The sequence below is a fragment of the Zingiber officinale genome, chromosome 5B (assembly GCF_018446385.1).
Source record: "Zingiber officinale cultivar Zhangliang chromosome 5B, Zo_v1.1, whole genome shotgun sequence".
NCBI classification, from domain to species: domain Eukaryota; kingdom Viridiplantae; phylum Streptophyta; class Magnoliopsida; order Zingiberales; family Zingiberaceae; genus Zingiber; species Zingiber officinale.
In genome coordinates, this window is record NC_055995.1 from 118,149,661 (window position 1) to 118,168,769 (window position 19,109).

At 35.6% G+C, this 19,109-nt stretch overlaps 3 protein-coding genes and 1 long non-coding RNA gene across 6 annotated transcripts; 2 read left to right on the top strand and 2 right to left on the bottom strand.

The window, feature by feature from the left end:
• Positions 1 to 238: 238 nt before the first annotated feature.
• LOC121985535 lies at positions 239 to 4,300 on the top strand. Its single transcript, XM_042539054.1, has 3 exons — positions 239 to 550; positions 2,379 to 2,402; positions 3,807 to 4,300. The coding sequence occupies exons 1-3, from the start codon at positions 331 to 333 to the stop codon at positions 4,106 to 4,108; spliced, it is 546 nt and encodes a 181-aa protein (XP_042394988.1). The 5' UTR covers positions 239 to 330; the 3' UTR covers positions 4,109 to 4,300.
• A 208-nt stretch (positions 4,301 to 4,508) lies between these two features.
• On the top strand, positions 4,509 to 9,730 carry LOC121985534 (Golgi SNAP receptor complex member 1-1-like). Its single transcript, XM_042539052.1, has 5 exons — positions 4,509 to 4,693; positions 7,877 to 8,104; positions 8,226 to 8,390; positions 9,183 to 9,296; positions 9,403 to 9,730. Exons 1-5 carry the CDS (start codon positions 4,658 to 4,660, stop codon positions 9,514 to 9,516), a joined length of 657 nt encoding a protein of 218 aa, XP_042394986.1. The 5' UTR covers positions 4,509 to 4,657; the 3' UTR covers positions 9,517 to 9,730.
• A 218-nt stretch (positions 9,731 to 9,948) lies between these two features.
• LOC121987777 lies at positions 9,949 to 11,442 on the bottom strand. The gene is made up of 2 exons (XR_006113723.1): positions 10,291 to 11,442; positions 9,949 to 10,237 (listed from the first exon to the last, which is right to left on the bottom strand). It is a non-coding gene; the product is annotated as an uncharacterized LOC121987777 (long non-coding RNA).
• Positions 11,443 to 11,906: 464 nt separating this feature from the next.
• LOC121985536 lies at positions 11,907 to 17,280 on the bottom strand. Of its 3 annotated transcripts, XR_006113210.1 has the most exons (4): positions 17,113 to 17,279; positions 16,487 to 17,025; positions 15,739 to 16,405; positions 11,907 to 12,292 (listed from the first exon to the last, which is right to left on the bottom strand). XR_006113210.1 is itself a non-coding variant. In XM_042539055.1 (3 exons), the coding sequence occupies exons 2-3, from the start codon at positions 16,906 to 16,908 to the stop codon at positions 12,238 to 12,240; spliced, it is 735 nt and encodes a 244-aa protein (XP_042394989.1). In that variant the 5' UTR covers positions 16,909 to 17,025; positions 17,113 to 17,280; the 3' UTR covers positions 11,907 to 12,237. The 3 variants fall into 3 exon arrangements, 1 of the variants encoding a protein (XP_042394989.1); XR_006113209.1 differs by having other exon boundaries at positions 15,739 to 17,025; positions 17,113 to 17,274; XM_042539055.1 differs by having other exon boundaries at positions 16,229 to 17,025; positions 17,113 to 17,280.
• Positions 17,281 to 19,109: the final 1,829 nt, after the last annotated feature.

The window sequence follows — 19,109 nt, forward strand, 5'->3', positions numbered from 1 at the left end:
TACTTTAAAATTAGTTTCAAAGCAAACATTCAAATGACAAACTAATGGAAGAGTTCATTCGTTTTTTTTCGTCTCACGTGAAGTGAAACCAATTACTAGGCTGCCTCCCGTCGACAGTAGAACCGGACCAAGACCGACACATTTCAAGAATTTTGATCGACTCGAAGTTTAAGTCGGTTTAACGAGTAGAACCGGACCAAGAGCGGTTCACTTACCCGAATGATATTATTGATTCGAGCTGCTCCTTCCTTCCGCTTTCCGTTGCTTTCACTGAGCTTGAAGCCCACTCGAACGACGAAGCCGTTCAGTGAAGGAAAACAAAAGGACGAGATGTCGAGCGCGGGTCGGCTGTCGGGGGCGTGCCTCAAATGCTTGCTGGTGACCTTCGCCGTCACCTCGGCGCTGTGCGTCTCCGGCCCCGCCCTCTACTGGCGCTTCAAGAAAGGCTTCGCCACCGCCCGATCTCTCTCTACCTCCTCCACCCTTCCCGGATGCGCCCCTTGCATCTGCGATTGCCCGCCGCCGCTCTCTCTCGACGCCGTCGCACCTGGTGATCCCTTCTTCTTTTTTAATTCCTCCCTTGGTTTATCTTTCTTCAATACTGATCTGGGTATTGTGGTTGATCCGATCCATATTTTTCGTAGTTAGAAGGATGGATCTGGTCAAAATTGGAAAAATTTGATAATTAGGAACTGTCAGTGACTGGGAAGATATGTTTCATCCAAATTTTCTCGGTTTCAGATTTGGCAAATATTACTAATGCATTGTATATGCAATTCCTTGTAGGCGTATGACATTCTATCTCATCTATAATTGGATTTTTGCTTCGTTGGAGTTTTCGGGACTGTCCAATTTCGTGATACAGTATGTGAATTACTAGGACAGGCAAAAAGCGTGTATCGTTGAAGGGTAATTAGGACTAGATCCTATAAATAACAAAACGAGAACATACATGAAGATGGTATTGGGAATTTATAATCGCCATTTTATCAACTTGTTTTCTAGGGAATGTTATGTGTTTTTATTTCTGAAACTAACCTAGTCTTTGACATTGCATTGTCACCCCGCACAAATTTACCTTTTTCTAATGCACTTATGAACGTTTCATATATACTTATGTTAAAAATATATTTTGAAGAGTGTGTCCCGTTGCCCTTTGATTGGTCTCGTTCCTTTATAGTAAAAAAAATTATGACTCGAGATACATAATTTGAGATTGAATATGATTTTGCCTAATCCATGAAGATGTAATAGTTCTTCTTGTAGGAGAGATAAGCTCTATTAAGTTAAATTTCTGCCCCCTCTCTCTGACCATGTTTGAAGAATTCTTCCCAACCTCCCTAACCTGCTACTGCTAGACAGAAGTGTCCCTGGATTGACATTCAATCTCATTGAACCCAGAAAAAACTGGTCAAATCCATTTCATAACATTCTTAACTTAATATCCTTCCACTATGTGGATTATTGTTCATCTGAAAAGTCTTCCATTCAAGTAGCAATTCAACATGATTCATGATTTCATTTAGTTGCCATAAACTTAAGCCAATCCCAAGAGGCTCCATACTTGCAATAAAGTTAGCCGCTTTTAGCCTCCTACTCATTATTCTGCTGAGAAATTTCATTTCTCATTGACAATATAACAGTCCAACAATTGATTCCATAAACAGCAAATTCAAATCAGTCGTACAAATATGCTTCAATTGGCCTCCATAGGCTACCATCTCTTGAACATTTCAGTCATTTTTTGGGAGTTTTGGGGGTTTTCACTGTAAGATAAAATACATGGAAATAGAACTTCTATCCGGTGTAGAAATTCAAGTGAATAACTGATCTAGTGAGTTCATCCAAATCCGAGCCTGGCATGGCAACCTATTATATATCCTTCATCCTCTTCCTGAAAAATTACTCTTGATATCTATCTTAGTTATTGAAGAGAATTAGTTACCTTTTAAATGCCATGAAAGCCTAGATCGCCAACATTCATTAATCGCCCAACACTCAACATCCACAGGTCTTCCATCATTTGAATCTCTCTTTCTCATGAAAACCCAACCAAATCCCACTTGAAGTTAAACCCTTCTTGATAAGAAATTTATTAAAAGTAATTCCATCACTCTTCAATCGATTATTAGAGCATGTTGTTTCTCTCTGCTTCTCAATGCCCTGTTTTGGAGATATTTGAAGTTGCCAAATCATGTATGAAGTTTTACAATCTAGAATTTTACCCCACATGTTTGTTGTTTCATCCAACTGTATGAAGCTTTGTACAAGTTCTATTCTTGTTCAATGTATGAAATTGTTTATTTGAAGTTTATAAAGGATTCTACTGCATTCTATTTCTTGGTACTAATGTAATTTTCCTTTTTTACCTTTTTCAGGATTGTTGAACCTCTCTGTGACAGGTAAAGAAGCATTTGTAGTTTGTTTATTGACATTGAAGCTATATTATGATGCCAAGTTTTCCAACTATATTTTGTAGTGAATTTAGGCATGGTGGCTTGTTTCTCCTTTCATTTCTTTTAACTTTCATTGTGTTCCTTCGAATATCTATAAAACCTAGGCATGTGTGTCCAGGGATAAAAAGCATCTGGTGCAAGAATAATTATTTTCTAACTCCTTTTTATGCAAAAAATGCAATGATTGGATAAATCATGCCTTTGTTCATCCATCTTTATTATTCTGATCAACGAATTTCCAGATAGGTTACTATGAGCTTGAAAGATGTTGCACATGCAATTCCTGTTTCATATTGTATTCTTTTATCGCGAAGATATGGTTTTCCAGAATGATTGAGATAGAATTCAACCAACAAGAGTAAGAACCACCATCATCATCTCTGAGACTAACCTATCTTGTCAAATAGCTTGCTGTTGTAGGACTGGAATGTTCCAAGAAATATTTCTGATTGGATCTTTTATCCAAAAGCTAGTAACTTCTCTGAAGGTTCGGATCTCACTACTGGTTTCTTATCTTTCCAAAACTAGCTCAGATTGTGTCAATGACCTATCATATATAAGTATAGTCTGACATTACCAACCTAGTCAATGACATATTATGAACTGAACCAGTAAGTTTCTTGCTCAAGTCAACCTCAAAACAACCAGTTTGAGTCATTCCTATTCATCTATTATATTCTGGTGGAGCATAATCAACTCTCTTCATCATCGCAGTGTGTGAACAGTATGCAAATTGATACTAACAACTGTCATTGGTACAAATTAGAGTCAGCTACATGCATCCCTCTTGAATATGATTACAGCAGTTGTTAATCACACCTTCATGGACATCGTTTGCCCTACGGGGACTGAGTTTATATTAGTTGATCAAACTGAACTCATATTTGATTAATGTTTTTATTTCAAAATGTCAAATTAATAAGAGTTATGAATTGGTTGACAATGGACAGAGAAGAACATGAATCTATTACAGTTAGATCACATATGTATTGGAATCATTTGATAAAGATTCATAATTAGTGACTGTAGTTTCCTTACTCGAAATAAAAATAAAAATAAAACAATCCTTTGTGTTTATGGTGATTGAAATAGATTACTGAGGCTTCTGCAGACACTCAAAATTCTTCCCAGAGTGGAGAAACTGAATGATAATGCAGTGTTGTATTTCTGAAGTAAACAATAGCTGTTTTTAGACAATATATTGCATGTTTCATTTATCTGCTTTCACTAGTCATTTTCATTAACTATTGGCACGGTTATCCACACATTTTGTGATTTTTGATCATGTTTACATCCACCTTTGCGAATGTTATCAGCTATGGTTATCTAACACACCCCTCTGCGTTGAAGATTGTGGGAAAAATGATCCTGAGCTCAGCAAGGAGATGGAGAAGCAGTTTGTGGATCTCCTCACAGAGGAAGTGAAGCTACAAGAGGCTGTTGCTGAGGAGCATGCTCATCACATGAATGCAAGCCTTCTCGACGCCAAGAAATCAGCGTCTCAGTACCAGAAAGAGGCTCAGAAGTGCATTGCGGCAACTGAGATATGTGAGGAGGCTAGAGAACGAGCTGAGGCATCCCTGAGGAAGGAAAAGAAGATAACAGCTCTTTGGGAACGACGAGCCCGTCAACTAGGGTGGCAAGCTGCATGAGCCAAGTTTTCAGTAACTGCTCCAGAACATCGCTCAGTGACAATAAACTGCATAAAGCGGACTATTTAGAATCAAAATATCAACATTTGCAAAATGTAGAGTTCAATCAGATTCAGTTAACTAACATGAAGACTTGTTATTTATTGTGTACTTGATTAGTTATTAGTTGGATTTGGACGTGTGTTATCTTTACAAGGAACAGGAAGAAATCTCCTAATCATTATTAAGGTATTTGAACCTAATCTTCATTTGATTCATGTTAGTATTTATCGCCTTTTGCATCAATTAACCGGTCGAATCGATATCTGGTTGAAACTACTGATCCTTTCCCGATCTAGCCAGCCGGTCGGACTCTGGCGGTTTATTTTCCTCGGCCTCGAAATAAACCGGGCGTAGACGTTAGAGGTTGGCGGAGTTACCAACTCCATCGGTTCGGCCATCGATTTCAACTCTCCGTGATAGAAGTTCTCGTCCCGGAAACGCGAAGCAACCTTCGTTCTCGCTTACCCTCGCCGCTTCGATCAACGCGTCGATCTCTGGTGAGCGGGCATGGAGGCGTCCTCATGGGACGCCCTTAGGAAACAGGTGCCCTGACTTTTTCAGATCCCTTGTAAAATCTTATCTGCTCGAGGTTTGGGTCTTGATCGGATTATGAACATCTAAATTGTTTTTTTTTTTTTACTTCGCTCCTTTTTATTCTGCTAACTTTGTCTTGAACTGACTGTCTGATCATGGATCCGTAAAATTTTGATTGCTCTGGATTTGGATTCCGTTGGTAGGACATGTGGGCGTCTTATTCGTTGTGCCTAAGATCTATTGTTAATTGTTTTAGTTTGCCTAAAGGCCGTTTTTCATCAATTTTGTTAAAAGAGTTTTCTTTATTACATCGCTTTGAAGTTGAAAGCATGGAAGCTTGCTTCAGATCCTCGAAATGTTTAGGCGACTTAAATTCTTAGTTGCTACTATCTCACTGTATCATGGAATAAATATATTGATGCCATATAATATGTAAGAATAAGCATTTAGTACCTATGATAACTCGGATCAGCTGTTACCGCACAAAATACAAATAATCTATCAAGTTCTTTTTACTCCTACCGTTCATGTTAATAATTTTTTTTTATACATTTCACTTTTCTTAATTATGATTTCCTGGTATCCATATTTGAATAAGATGCTTGGGAAAAAGCTTATATTGAAGTGCATTTTGGACCATCATAGAAATTATTCTAGAAAAAGGTAAAAAGACCTTTGGCAACTAGAACTGATGAAGCGTGATGGGTATGTGGAGGCTAATTCACAATCTTATGAACCATAATTAGTATTTTAAATTTATTTTCTATATTTTAGTGATGAATGTTTGACTTATTAATTAATAAAATAGTCAGAATGTGATCTGGTAGTGATATGGTCTTTGACTTTGGTCCCACTCTATTGGCCAATATAATGACCATGTCAGCATGTAAAGAACAATTCGGTGCGCAAAGCTCAGTGCAAGTCCATAGAAGGGTCGGACTACATTGGGTTTATTGTACCCAATACAAAAAACAACACTATGCCATATGCAAAAACTAAAAAAAACAAAAAAAAAAGGAAGAAGAAAAAGAAGAACATGGAAAAATGATAACAAAACTATGTACCAAGGGAAAAAAATGGTGTGTATGTCAAACCATTGTCTATTGATGCTTTATTTGATATATATGTTGATCTTGTATTTTTAGACAATTGACTTTGTTTGATGGATATGTATATCTTGTATTGTCGTTATTAGATGCTCAATGCAAGATGTAGATGGTAACCAAAGAAATTTTATTTGATGATTTATTCTTTGCATAGAGCTCAGTGCAAGGATAAAATTTATGGAGCAAACGCCATTAGTTAGGTTTACAACGGCTTTCTGTAGCTGTGACTAATTGTTTCATGCACGATAAGCAAAATTATCTCACTTTACTCACGTATGGCCAAATATAGTGCCTTAAGAAACACAAAAGTTTCAAAAAGAAAAAAGAATGAAATGTGCTAAACATGGCATTCATGATCCTTTCAGCAAGAAATTACTTTATTTTCCTGGGGAAGCATTGAGATTGTGCACTTTCTTTGTTATTTTTTGAAGTTGTCAGTGAATTAAATTATCTTCATTTAAAACTTTAAGAAGTTACTTATGATAAAACATGTCAGCAGATTTTTACAAGATACCTTTGTTTCCAGACCATACATTTCAACAATTTCTAGAGGGATTTTTCTTTTCTCCTTTTTTGTTTACCTATAGAGTTGTAAATGAACTAAACGTTCGTGAACAAGCTTTGTATTCTTCTTGGTAAGAGCTTGTTTATGGACATACGATATGTACAAATTAATTAAACGAACTTGAACAACTCATTAAAATAAATTAACAAGCATAAATCCATATGTTTAATTTGTTAATATTTGTGAACAAAGATTGTGAACTATTATGAGCATATTCACTAACAAAACATATTCATAATTAAACTATAAAAATATAATTAAATAATTCACAAAACAAACAAACAAATTTGGAACATCAAACTTGTTGACAAGCTTAAATTAAGAGAGTAATAACATCTAAATGAACAAAGCTTGGCTTATGCTTGAACCAAACTCGCTCAAAATAAGAACCAAATTTGGCTTGGTCATTTTAGCAACTTGTTTAATTTTAGGCTCAGTTTTGATCAATTACCTTACCAAACAATCCTAAGCAACACAAAACTTGATGTATGTCTGGGTTCACGATAAACTACATGACCACTATTGAACTCATTCGTATTGAGCCACTGTCAAACTTAAGTGCATTATCAAGGAACCCAAGGGTACTCAGTTCTCCATGATTCAAGAGGGGACATCTGTATCAAATGTCACTATTATTTTCTATTCCTTGCCTTGCGTAATTATACTTAGGAGCATTACCCTTTAACATTATAGGTATATATTTTCATTTACTGTCTTTCTAATTATGAATTGTCTTAGTTCTTGGTTCATCTGGAAAACAACATGAATACAACAACAACAAGAACAACAACAGCCAAACCTTTTCCCACTAGGTGGGGTCAGCTGTATGAATCCTTTTACGCCATTGAGTTTTATCTCCTACTATATCATCATCTATATTTAAATAAATTTTATCTTATTTTATTGTTGCTAACCAAGTCTTTTTTGGTCTTCCTCTTCCTCGTTTGATATGCATGTTTATCATAGTTTCATATCGCCTAACTGGAGCATTTATTGGTCGTCCAAGTACATGTCTGTACCATCTTAAATGTGTCTTTCGGAGCTTTTCCTCAATAGATGCAACTTCGACTTTCTCTCTAATGCTCTTATTTCTTATTTTGTCCATTCTCGTATGTCCACACATCCACCTTAACATCCTCATTTCTGCAACTCTCTTCTTTTGCTCATGTGCTCGAGTTATAGCCCAACATTCAGCTCCATATAACAAAAAAAATTACATCAAAAATACTACCAAGAAAATGAACAGTAGTAGTGAGATGATGCACAGAAATTTTATTTTCTCTAGTGATATTGTATTTTATTTGGTGGAGATAACCTACCTCAATTTGTCGCTACAAGTCAATGTCAGCATGCAAGGTTAGCTTGTGGATTAATTTCAGTTTGGGGCTTGTTTGGCAATCATGATAGACAATTTACGGTTATTTCTTAGGACAATCTTTTATGATGGGTATAAAGACAGAATGTCCAACCATTATGCATTTTTCTCCTTATTCAGTAGATACATTTATTTCTTTTTGATAGGCAAGGAAGCTTGAAGCTCAGTTGGATGAACAGATGACCTCATATCGTAGACTGGTTTCATCAAAACCTGATGGTTTGGTAGCAGATTTGGAATCTGGAATTGAACATTTACTGAAGCAACTCCAGCAAGTCAATTTGCAAATGCAGACTTGGGTATCTTCCGGAGGCTCTCAGATCATTTCCCATACATTGACGCGACATAAAGAAATACTACAAGATCTTACTCAGGTACAAATATATTACTAATATTTTTTTAGTTTGTAAAAGGTTTTGCAAAATTTTTAAAAATAAGATTATGGTACACAAAAATTGTAGCAATTAACCTGTCATTTAATGTGGGATCTTTCAGGAATTTTATAGGCTTCATTCTGGCCTTAGAGTAAAGCAAGAACGATCATCGCTTCTAGAATTTAGAGATTATGATAGAGCAAAAGCAGACATGGAAGATGGTGCTGATTCTGCTGAACACGCTTTACTTAAAGAACAAGCAGCTATAAGTAGAAGTTCAGGGCAGGTGCCATTTCTGTCTCATCACTCCATCTCAACTTCTATGTATCCCCTTTAAATCTTATTTTACTCTATCTTATGGATGATTCCATTTTAATCTCCATCCATATTTTCCTTTTTGCTGTAGTCACACATATGAGCACGTAATTAGAACTTTCGTGAGCCTACTCTGGATGTATTTTACTGGATGCAGGCAAAATTACTAAAAGTTTGGTGTCAAATAACATGAAGTAAATTGTTTATTCAGGTCTTGATTGTAAATACCTAACCGAGTATCTAGAGTATCTGTTCAATTCGAACCCCACTTTGTCCAATGTTGATTTACCACGTACCATTATAAATATTGTTTTTTGTGAATGCAAGTAACAATGTCTTAGTTTTGCGTCTAACTTGATCCACTCCACCTCATACAAAAGGTGGGGCAAAGGAGAGAAGTTAAATCTCTTCTCCGCAACACTGCCATCCTCATTTGCATTAAAAAAAGTGGTGGCCGTCGGGTATGAGATATATATACAAAGAAAGTTACTTCTGTGAATGACGAGGTCAATCATTTTGAAGGATTGCAGAGTGCTTCACAGCATAATAATTTAGAAGTTACTAACAATTCCCAGGTTTTATAGTCACATTTAATCCTGCTCATTCACATATGAACCAAGGATTCCAAATACGACGGTAGATTGCCCATCCATGCAAAGAATTGCCTCATACATCATTAGCCTGGAAATTATCTTTTATATTAAGTGATTAATCCTCTTATTCATTTAACTTCTAATTGCACTCCATGTTTGCCTTACTGCAGATGGATCATGTAATTTCTCACGCCCAAGCTACTCTAGGAACACTGGTTCTTCAGCGTTCCACATTCGGTGGCATCACCACAAAGATCAGCAATGTCAGCAGTAGACTTCCTACGGTATGCTAATGCTATATGGGATGGACACACTCTTTTTTTATTTTTATTATTATTTTATCAATACAATTCATAGCATCATATAATCTGCCTTTGCCTTTCTCTGCAGGTAAATCACATTTTGTCTTCAATTAGAAGGAAAAAGTCTATGGACACCATAATTCTCTCTCTCGTCGCTTCTCTTTGTACATTTCTCATGTTAATTTACTGGTTGTCTAAGTGAAAGTAGTCGTTAACAAATGAAGCCTGTCAAAAAATCACCATTATGTACTTTATAAAGTTTTTCATTTATACCATCAGAACAAATCTACGTGAACACTCAACAGGTTATCGGTTTGACGGTTTTGCATGTAACTTACAGGTACATTTGAGTCTGTGTGTATTCAGTAACTTGCTATTTTATGTGATTTTGAATACTGAAAATTTGAAAGATCCAATTCAGTGTTTTAAGTAGTATTTTTAAAACCGGTTTTATGGGTCAAATTGACAGCCGGTTCCAGTTTTTTCTAGTTGAATAGGATTGGACTGGAAATTTACTATCGATCTAACTGGATCCGTTTGCCTGCCTTCTGGTTTTACGTTAATTGGTTGAGTTGGTCCGTCTGACTGGTATTGAAAACACTGATTTTTAAGAACTTTGTTGTGCAAAAACATATTAACGATAAAGTATATACTGATCTGATGCTCTTTACCATTTTCATCTTCATCTTCATGTTTGTGAGCTAGTTGCTGCCCTAATTACCATCACAAAGTTCTCTTGAAACTCTCTTGCATTCTTTGCTCTCTTACTGTGGACATAATACTACAATCAATCATGACTTCTATGATGAACCATTAGAATAGCAATATTACAAGTTTAATCAACAACGACTGATCGCAACTGAATATTGTGAATCTTGAATTCTTGACAACCTGTGGTTATTGATGTGCCAATTCTTGACAACCTATGACCAGTGAAGACTACACCGACAGAACATAATTTGGATGGAGATAGTACCCAGAAAATGCCATGCAACAGCATAAATTAAAAGCCCAAGTAGAAGAGTCTCACATCTGAATAAATCTTCCAAAAAAACCTCTTCCATAATGATTCTGGAACTCAATCACAGGCACGGCACACTTGATGGCGAATCACAAATGTCAAGTAGCTCAGGGAGCTTCTTTTTGATATGGGAGCACAAACCTGTCCATGAATTTTTTATCAGATAAGCATAAACAAGAGAGCAGACACGTTTGTTCGGTCCATAAATTTTTCAACTTCAACAACTCCATCACCCGAAATCTTGGAATCACCCTCTTCTCCAAGCTAAACAGAAGTAACAATGGGTGTTGGACAACGAAAGAAGGCTGATAGCCAACTTCCTTGATGAAGAACTCTATCTTTCTCCGCATGTGAGGTTGAGAAATATTCAACATAAGTTGGCTTCTTCCTGATTGCAGTGAAGAAGTCTGACTCTGACAAGCCAAGGCCCGACAATAATTTATGTTTGGCTTCCAAGGTTTTTTTGCTGATACTCTGGAGAACGACGAGTAACAACAGGAACGTTGGAGATTGTCGGGGCACCCCCAGCTCGTCGGCTCTGCGGACCAAAGACTGGAGTGAATCTAGATTCTGGGCAAGGAACTTAGGGCGGCTTCTCATTGCTTGAGACGCCTTCTCTTCGGAGATACCGCGCACACCCATGAAAAACTTGAGATTGGGAAGGATTCTTTTCTTGATACTGAAGCCGAAGAACCATTTTGTCTTCAAATGCCTAAGAAGAAGCTCCCTCGATCCAAACAGACGATCCCAGAACTCCAACTTGGGGACGAATCAGGATGCGACAAACTCGAACTCATAAATACTAAAAATACTAAAATTATCTTAAATATCATAAAAATAAAAATTATTAAAAATAGCAAAAAGATCTTCAGATGCTCTAAAAAGAACCTAAACGGTGTTTTTTTGGGTCCAAAACTTGGCGATTATGGGTTCCCAATGATAAATGTAGATCTTTGAATTCTGCATGTATAAGCACTAATAGAGCCTCATTATGTGCCCTAAGTCAAAAGTTATGACATCCAAAACACATTCATGAATCTCTAAACAAACAAATTCATGTGGCAAAAAGGCGATTCGCTCGCCCCCAGCGCCCCCGCCAACCCGTCCCTAGGCCAACACGGAGGAGGTAAATCACGGGTGACTACTAGCCATTAGTGCAAATGGCTAAGACATGGGGGAGGTTATGCTCGGTCACACCGAGTTTCGACCCCAAGACCTCATGTGGCAACACCCCATGGGACAGGGGGGTGCTCGAACCTGGCACCTCAGTCAAAGGGTACAACGTCATAACCAGAGCACCCCTGGTTCGGTTGTTCTAAACAAACAAATTCATGAGTTCACAAACCGAATATTAATAAGCTCGAACTCAACTCGATAATATTTTTAAGCTCGAAAGCATACTCGAGTTCAAATCGTTAACTTAATCGAATGAACTCAAATAATTTTTTTTTTCGAACCGAGAACCGTTCGCAAGTGGCTTGACTCATTTACACCGAGTTAATAAAGTAAACACAATGGAGCTATGCTCATGATTTTGCAAATGAAATGCTTTGGCTTTCAGCGTAGACATATTTCATGAGGAACACAATAAACTGTGTTGAAAGATGAAAATTGTGATGCAGATATCCAAATTGTAAGTACATGTTAGCAAATGACACATGGTAGCATTATGCAATCCTCCTTCCAAGTCAAACAGGATGATTCAATCTTGCACTCTGATCAAAATTATGGTAGGTTTACGGCTTGAATTGGGATGCAGGGAAGCAAACCGTAAAGATCTGCTACTCAAATCATGTATGATCGCTGGAAATGGAGAAAATTCTTCTACTAAAACACACTAAATTCCAAAACATTAGACTACCATACCCTTTTCATCTTCATGTTTGTGAGCTCGGTGCTGCCTCAAATACCATCACAAAATTCTCTTGAAACTCTCGTACCATTCTTTGATCTCTTTCTGTGGATATAATTCAAGGATTAGTCATTACTTCTTTAATGAACCATTATAATAGCAATACTACAACTTTAAAAGACAATGATCAATGTCAACTGAATATAGCAAAAATCTTGAATTCTTAACAAGTTATAGTTATTGATGTGCCAATTAAGAATCCAGATTTTCAGTGTTTTTGAGTTGTCAAATGTGTGAATGATATGAATTGTAAAATGCTTAAATTTGAGCAGGGTAAGTTGTCCGATTGTGACCCGAGATAGTTGAATGTGCCAAAGTATAGCATCAAAGTTTTTTTTTTTTTAACTGTCATAAAAAAAGATGAGTTTGAAGGTTAATCAAAATGCACCAAATCAAATCCATAAATTGTGTTTGTCTAAGCTATTTGGAAAATTCATCAAATTTCAATTAGTCTTCAGCTATCAACAGAAAAATCATACTGAAAGTTAATCAAAATTCAGCAAGTCAAATCCTAAACCTGTGCTTGTCTAAACTATTCAATTGCATTTGGCGACCTGAATTTCATCTCCATTGAAGCTGATGTAGAAATAAATCTCTAGTAATACACATTCTTTGACCTTCTACAAGTAATGTTTTCTAACTATTATAAATTAAATCTACCTAATTTTATGGATTGTATTTTTCAAAAAGGCGTCCTAGGAGGTTTCAACAATAGTAGTTCCACCTAGTGGCTAGGTGGCTCTTTTAAAAAGGGGCCCAGGCAGAGACCTAACCAACTCAAGATTTTTTTTAATAAGTTGTTTGTTCATTTGACATTAGTTAACTTTTCTAATTTTAATATTGCAATACAACACAAATTATAAATTTATTTTATATTTTATTGTAATTTAAATTTATGACTATGAATTATTAAATTTTATGTTTTATTGTAATATTAAATTTCTTAATTGAAATGAAAAATATAAAATAGTTTATTGGTTAAGCTTATTATTTAGTGTTTATTTATAAATTATAATCTGTTATTTTTGTGATTGCAAAAATTATCTTGATAGATTAAGGATTCAGTTGTTCTATATAGAAGTTAATATTAATCATTCTTAATTTAATATCATTATGCCTATGTTAATAATTTAAATGTCAACTTCTTAGACGCTAGGTAGTTGGCGACCACCTATAACTTAGAAACATCGTTAATCATATTCAAAGGTGTTCAGATAATCTTAATATGTTTTCTCTATTATTTCCTCAATGGTGTTTTATTTAATTTTATCTATTCTAGTATCTTTGTGCATCCATCTTAGAATTTCATATTGCAACATCAAATTTTTGTATGTGTTATTCTTATACCTTCAACTCAAATAAATTCAACATATCTATATTCAGTTCAACATATCTAACTATAGAGATTTATAAATTGGTTTTGCACATCTTCATACCATATTTTCTCTCCTAATTGCTCCATAATAGTAGTATTTTTTATTTTTACATTTTACTGAACACGTGAGCAAATTCAGTATTACTCATTTCACGTATCTAGTTTTAAAACTCCAAAAACACGTAGCACTTTTCCATTATACCCCTCTCTTCTTTCCAAATTCAAAATTTTGCTCTACCCATTCAAAAAATAATTACTATTAATTTACAAAGTCGAATTCAAATTTGAAGGCATGGATACATTAAGAACATTTTCAAGAGTACATTGGTTTTGGTTTGAAGTCATTCGGAGTTCTCAAAGTCCATCAACCAGTGTTGGTTAGTGACATTATCCTAGGTCTTATAATGAGCTTGTCATAAATCTTTTTAAACCTTAACGAGTTTAAAAATTCACTGCTCACAATTTACATTGCTGAATTCAGATGATTGGTATTGATTTGAAGTGTTTTGGAGTTCTCTAGTCCATTAGCCACTTTTGTTGGCAAATAAACTTAGAGAACACCTAATTACTTCAAACTAAACCAATTACTCTTACAAGCCTCCTTAATGTATCAATGTCCTCAAATATAAATTGAACATAAATTAAGAGCAGTGAATTTTTGAATGGGTAGAGCAAATATTTGAATGTGGAAAGAAGGGAGCGGTATAATGGGAAAGCACTATATGTTTTTGGAATTTTGAAACTTAAGTACGTAAAATGAGTAATACTGAAACTTGCTCACACGGTTCAGTAAAATGCCTTCTATATTAACTCTATGTAGCCATTTCAAAATTCTCCTCTCCTACATCAACTCTTTGTATGTGGTATGTCCTAATTGTTTAACATTCTAATATATCAAGGCATGTGTTATACCATATTTCTTTAAAAAAGTCCCATCGGACCAAAGAGCCACACAAAGATAATATATGACTTACAATGCTTCTTTTCATCTCAGTCGCTCTTTCTTCAAATTTTCATTAATGTCACTTTCTTATTGAATTTCAAGTCCATCCATCCAAACTATTTTTTTAATCTTTAATTTTTGTGAATTATATCATATATTCAATATTAGATCTGCTCAACTTAAAATTTTTTATTTCTAAACTCTCTCTCCACAATCCATACTTTGAGTTAATCTATTAAAACTCTCATCAGTTGGATCAAATATCATTTGAAAGCAAATGCACCAATTAGGTTATAGAATTTCACAATTCAGTCCTAAGGATACAATTATACAAATGCAGAAATGCTCCTATGTAGTATAACAAAATTGTCATTTGCTTACTTTGTGATAAATAATTGTAGATAAGAAAAGTAAATGAGAAACATAAGATAGCAACTAAGCTTATTGTCTAAGGAAACTGTGAGAATTAATTTATGGATCTGAATCAACTAAGAATGCAAAGGATCATCTTTGTTTCATATTCTACTGAACATCTTAGAGCTTGTTAACAGAAAAGAGACTTATGGAACTTCACAGTTGGGTTACGTACTTATAGAAATAACAGATTATAGTTTTGGCACCAATAGAATGTTACACCATAAAAAATGCTTTTATCACATCCAATGTGCCACAATTAGAGTACCTTTCAATCCTAGTGGAAGTTGATTGCTAAATAGGTACTTTCTAATGACTACATAGACTGCAACTGTTTAATAGGCACAAAAAATTGAATGTGAAGACAATATGTTGTTGATGCCAATGCAGAGCCTTCAAAGCAAACATTCAAATGGCAAACAGATGGAAGGATTCATTTGGTGATACACCTAGGAAAACATACCCAACAACACCTGAACAACTTCTACATAATGAGATCCATAATTATGATTCATGATAAGACTCTCTCTAAACAAACTCGCCATTCATTTATTATGAAGAAAGGTTATTGACCAGTTAACTATTTATAATAGCTATGACAGGGTGTTTAATAGAAACAATCACTAGTTAAATAAAATGAATATTGATGCAGATAGTATCCAGAAAATGTTAGGAAAACAAGATCAATTGAAAAGGCACAAATAGATCAATGCAGAATATATTGTTGATTTATCTGTTAGCTAAGGAAGAGTCTCGCACCTGAATACATATTCTAAAAATATCTTCTATAGGGATTGCTAGAACTCAAAATTAGACGGACACCTCCGTTGACGGCAAGGAATAAATGTCTACTAGCTTAGGGACCTTCTCTTTATATGGAATCACAAACTTCTCAATGAACTTTTTGTCAGATAGCTTCATATAATAGAAGAAAGTCCCTTTTGCAGTCCATAAATTTTCGGACTTCAACAACTCCAACACTTGAAACCTAGGAATCACCCTTTTATCCAAACTAAATAGCAGAATTAATGGACGTTGAGTTATGAAGGAAGGAGAATAGCCAACTTCCTTAACGAAAAATTCTATCTTCCTCTGTAGGTAAGGTTGAGAAATAGTTAACAAGGTTGGCGTTGTCCTGACTGCAGTGAAGAAGTCTGACTCCGACCAACCAAGGCTCTTAAAAAATTTGCTTTTGGCTTCGAATTTTTCTTTGTCGATACCATAAAGAACAATAAGCAAGAGTGGATACATTGGAGATTGTCGAGGGACGCCCAGCTCGTCGGCTCTACGGACCAAAGTCTGGAGTGAATCTAGTTTCTTGGCAAGTAACTCAGGGCGGCTTCTCATTGCTCGAGACGCCTTCTCTTCTGAGATACCGCACACGTCCATAAGAAATTTGAGGTTGGGAAGGATTCTTTTCTCAACACTGCAGGTAAAAAACCATTTTTCCTTTAAACGCTTAACAAGAAGCTTCCTCGATCCAAACAGACGATCCCAGAACTCCAACCTGGAGACGACAGAACGGATGCTATAGTGGAGGATACGTGGATATGATGTAATTATCTCTACTAGGTCGGACTGCGAGATTCCCGCGTCAAGCCAAGATCGGAACTTTGGCTCCACCTTTACGCAGACACTTCTGGGGTTGACATTGATAATCCTCTTGATGTTGGAGTCGGTGAAGCCCTGGGACTTCAAGAAGTTGAAGAAGTAGTCGGGTTTCTTACTAGATTTGACATCTGATAAGGAACGGGAGGCCTTGGATGCCTCGGCGGCAGATAAACCCCAGGAATCTACTAGGTACTCGACAACGGAAAACGGTTTCAGCGGAGGAACTGCGGAGGCAGCGGAGGAAGAAGAGAATAGGTTACTGGGTCGGAAGTGTGCGTGGATACTACGGCTATGGCGGCGGATGACGAACGCCAGCATCGCGGCGGCGCAGTTTGAGTGTTTATCGCACGGAGAAGCAAAACCTAATTACGCAGAGAAAAGTGACTTGTTGCTGTGAAGCTGAATTGGGATGCAGGGCAGCAAAGCCACGAAGATCTGTTACTCAAATCATGTATGATGACTTAAAATGGAGAAATTTTTCTCCTCAAACACACTAAATTCAAAAATATTAGACTACCATACCCTTTTCATCTTCATGTTTGTGAGTTCGGTGCCGCTTCAAATACCATCACAAAGTTCTCTTGAAACTCTTATTACCATTCTTTGCTCTGTCTGTGGATATAATTCTAGGTTTAGTCATCACTTCTTTGATCAACCATTAGAATAGCAATACTACAACTTTAATAGACAATGATCAATGGCAACTGAATATTGCAAATCCTGAATTCTTAACAAGCTATAGTTTTGACGTGCCAATTATGAATTCAGGTTTCCAGTGTTTTTGAGTTGTCCAATGTGCAAATGGTGTGGATTGTAAAATGCAAGTTTGAGCAGGGTGAGTTATCCAAGTGTAACCTGAGATAGTTGAATGTGCCAATGTGTAACATCAAAGTTCATTTCTTTTCTTTTTTTGAACTGTCACTAAAAAGACAAGATTGAAGGTTAATCAAAATGCACCAAATCAAATCCATAAATTGCGTTTGTCTAAGCTATTTAGGAATCATCAAAATTCAATTCTTCTTCAGCTACCAACAAAAAATCATAATGAAAGTTAATCAAAATTCACCAAATCCAATCCTAAGGCTGTGTTTGTCCAAACCAAATCATAATGAAAGTTAAGCATTTGCATTTGGCTACCTTAATTTCATCTCCATTGAAGTTGATGTAGAAATAAATCTCTAGTAATACACATTCTTTGAACTCCTTCTACATGCATTGCTTTCTAACTATTAAAACTGAATGTACTTAATTTTATGAATTGTATTGTTCAAAAAGGCATCCTAGGAGGACAAGAGTTGTTCCACCTAGTGGCTAGGTGGCCCTTTTAAAAAGGGGCCCCAGCAGAGACCAACCAGGTGGAATAAACAAGTCTAAGATGATAAGTTGTTTGTTCATTCGACATTAGTTAACTTTTTTAATTTTGATATTGCAATAAAACACTACTTATAAATTTACTATATATTTTCTTGCAATTTAAATTTATCAATATGAATTATTAAATTTTATGTTTTGTTGTCATATTTAATTTCATAATTGAAATTAAAAATATAAAATAGTTTATCAGTATTATATGTTTATTATTTAGTGTTTATTTATAAATTATAATCTCGATATTTTTTTGTGATTGCAAAAATTATCTTGATAGATTAAGGATTTAGTTGTTATATAAGGGTAGCCATGAAGTTTCCATCAATGTAGGTCCAAGAAGAGTTTATTGTAGGCGGTTTTACCTTGTTTTGCAAGAGCTTGTTTATGAAACTCGAACCCTTGACCTCAGGTCACACAACAATAATTTTATCATTGCACCAAGGCTCCCTTCGATTTAGTTGTTATATGTAAAAGTTAATATTAATCATTCCTAATTTAATATCTCATTGCCTTGGTTAATAAGTTTAATGTTGACTTCTTAGACACTAGGTAGTGGGGTGACAACCTACAACTTAGAAACATCTTTAACTGTCTTCAAAGGTGGTCCTACGAACTTAGGGGATGCTTGGTTCAATAAGGGAAATGAGAATAGGAATGAGAATGATATTAATGGAGAATGATAATGGGTATCATTAATTTAATGGGGTTGCTTGGTTTAGCAAGGGGAATGAGTATCATTAGTAATGGGAGGTTTTTTCAAGGAATGAGTTTTAAACCACTAGTTTTAGTGGGGAATGAATGATTGCTAACAAATAAGGAACGATACCCTTGTGAAAAAATGAAACCCTCAAATCAAGCACCTATATTTCATTCCTTTCCCATTCCCTATTCATCAAACTCTCTAAACAAGCAGCCCCTTAATATATTTTCTCTATTATTTCCTCAAAGATAGCAGTATTGTTTTATTTGATTTTATCATTGCTAGTATCTTTGTGCATCCATCTTAGCATTTTCATATTGCAACATGAAATTTGTATGTGTTATCCAACATCAACTCTTTGTATGTGTTATCTCCTATTTGTTTAACATTCTAATAAAGAAGATAATATATGACTTACAATGCTTCTTTTCATCTCAGTCACTCTTTCTTC

Coding starts and splice junctions, on each gene's coding strand:
- LOC121985535 (XM_042539054.1), top strand. CDS start 331: ATGTCGAGCGCGGGTCGGCTGTCGGGGGCGTGCCTCAAATGCTTGCTG. Junction 551..2,378: donor TCTCGACGCCGTCGCACCTG/GTGATCCCTTCT, acceptor TACCTTTTTCAG/GATTGTTGAACCTCTCTGTG. Junction 2,403..3,806: donor GTTGAACCTCTCTGTGACAG/GTAAAGAAGCAT, acceptor TCTGCGTTGAAG/ATTGTGGGAAAAATGATCCT.
- LOC121985534 (XM_042539052.1), top strand. CDS start 4,658: ATGGAGGCGTCCTCATGGGACGCCCTTAGGAAACAG. Junction 8,105..8,225: donor TACTACAAGATCTTACTCAG/GTACAAATATAT, acceptor GGGATCTTTCAG/GAATTTTATAGGCTTCATTC. Junction 9,297..9,402: donor TCAGCAGTAGACTTCCTACG/GTATGCTAATGC, acceptor CTTTCTCTGCAG/GTAAATCACATTTTGTCTTC.
- LOC121985536 (XM_042539055.1), bottom strand. CDS start 16,908: ATGCTGGCGTTCGTCATCCGCCGCCATAGCCGTAGTATCCACGCACAC. Junction 12,293..16,228: donor GTCCCTCGACAATCTCCAAT/GTATCCACTCTT, acceptor TTATATCCACAG/AAAGAGATCAAAGAATGGTA.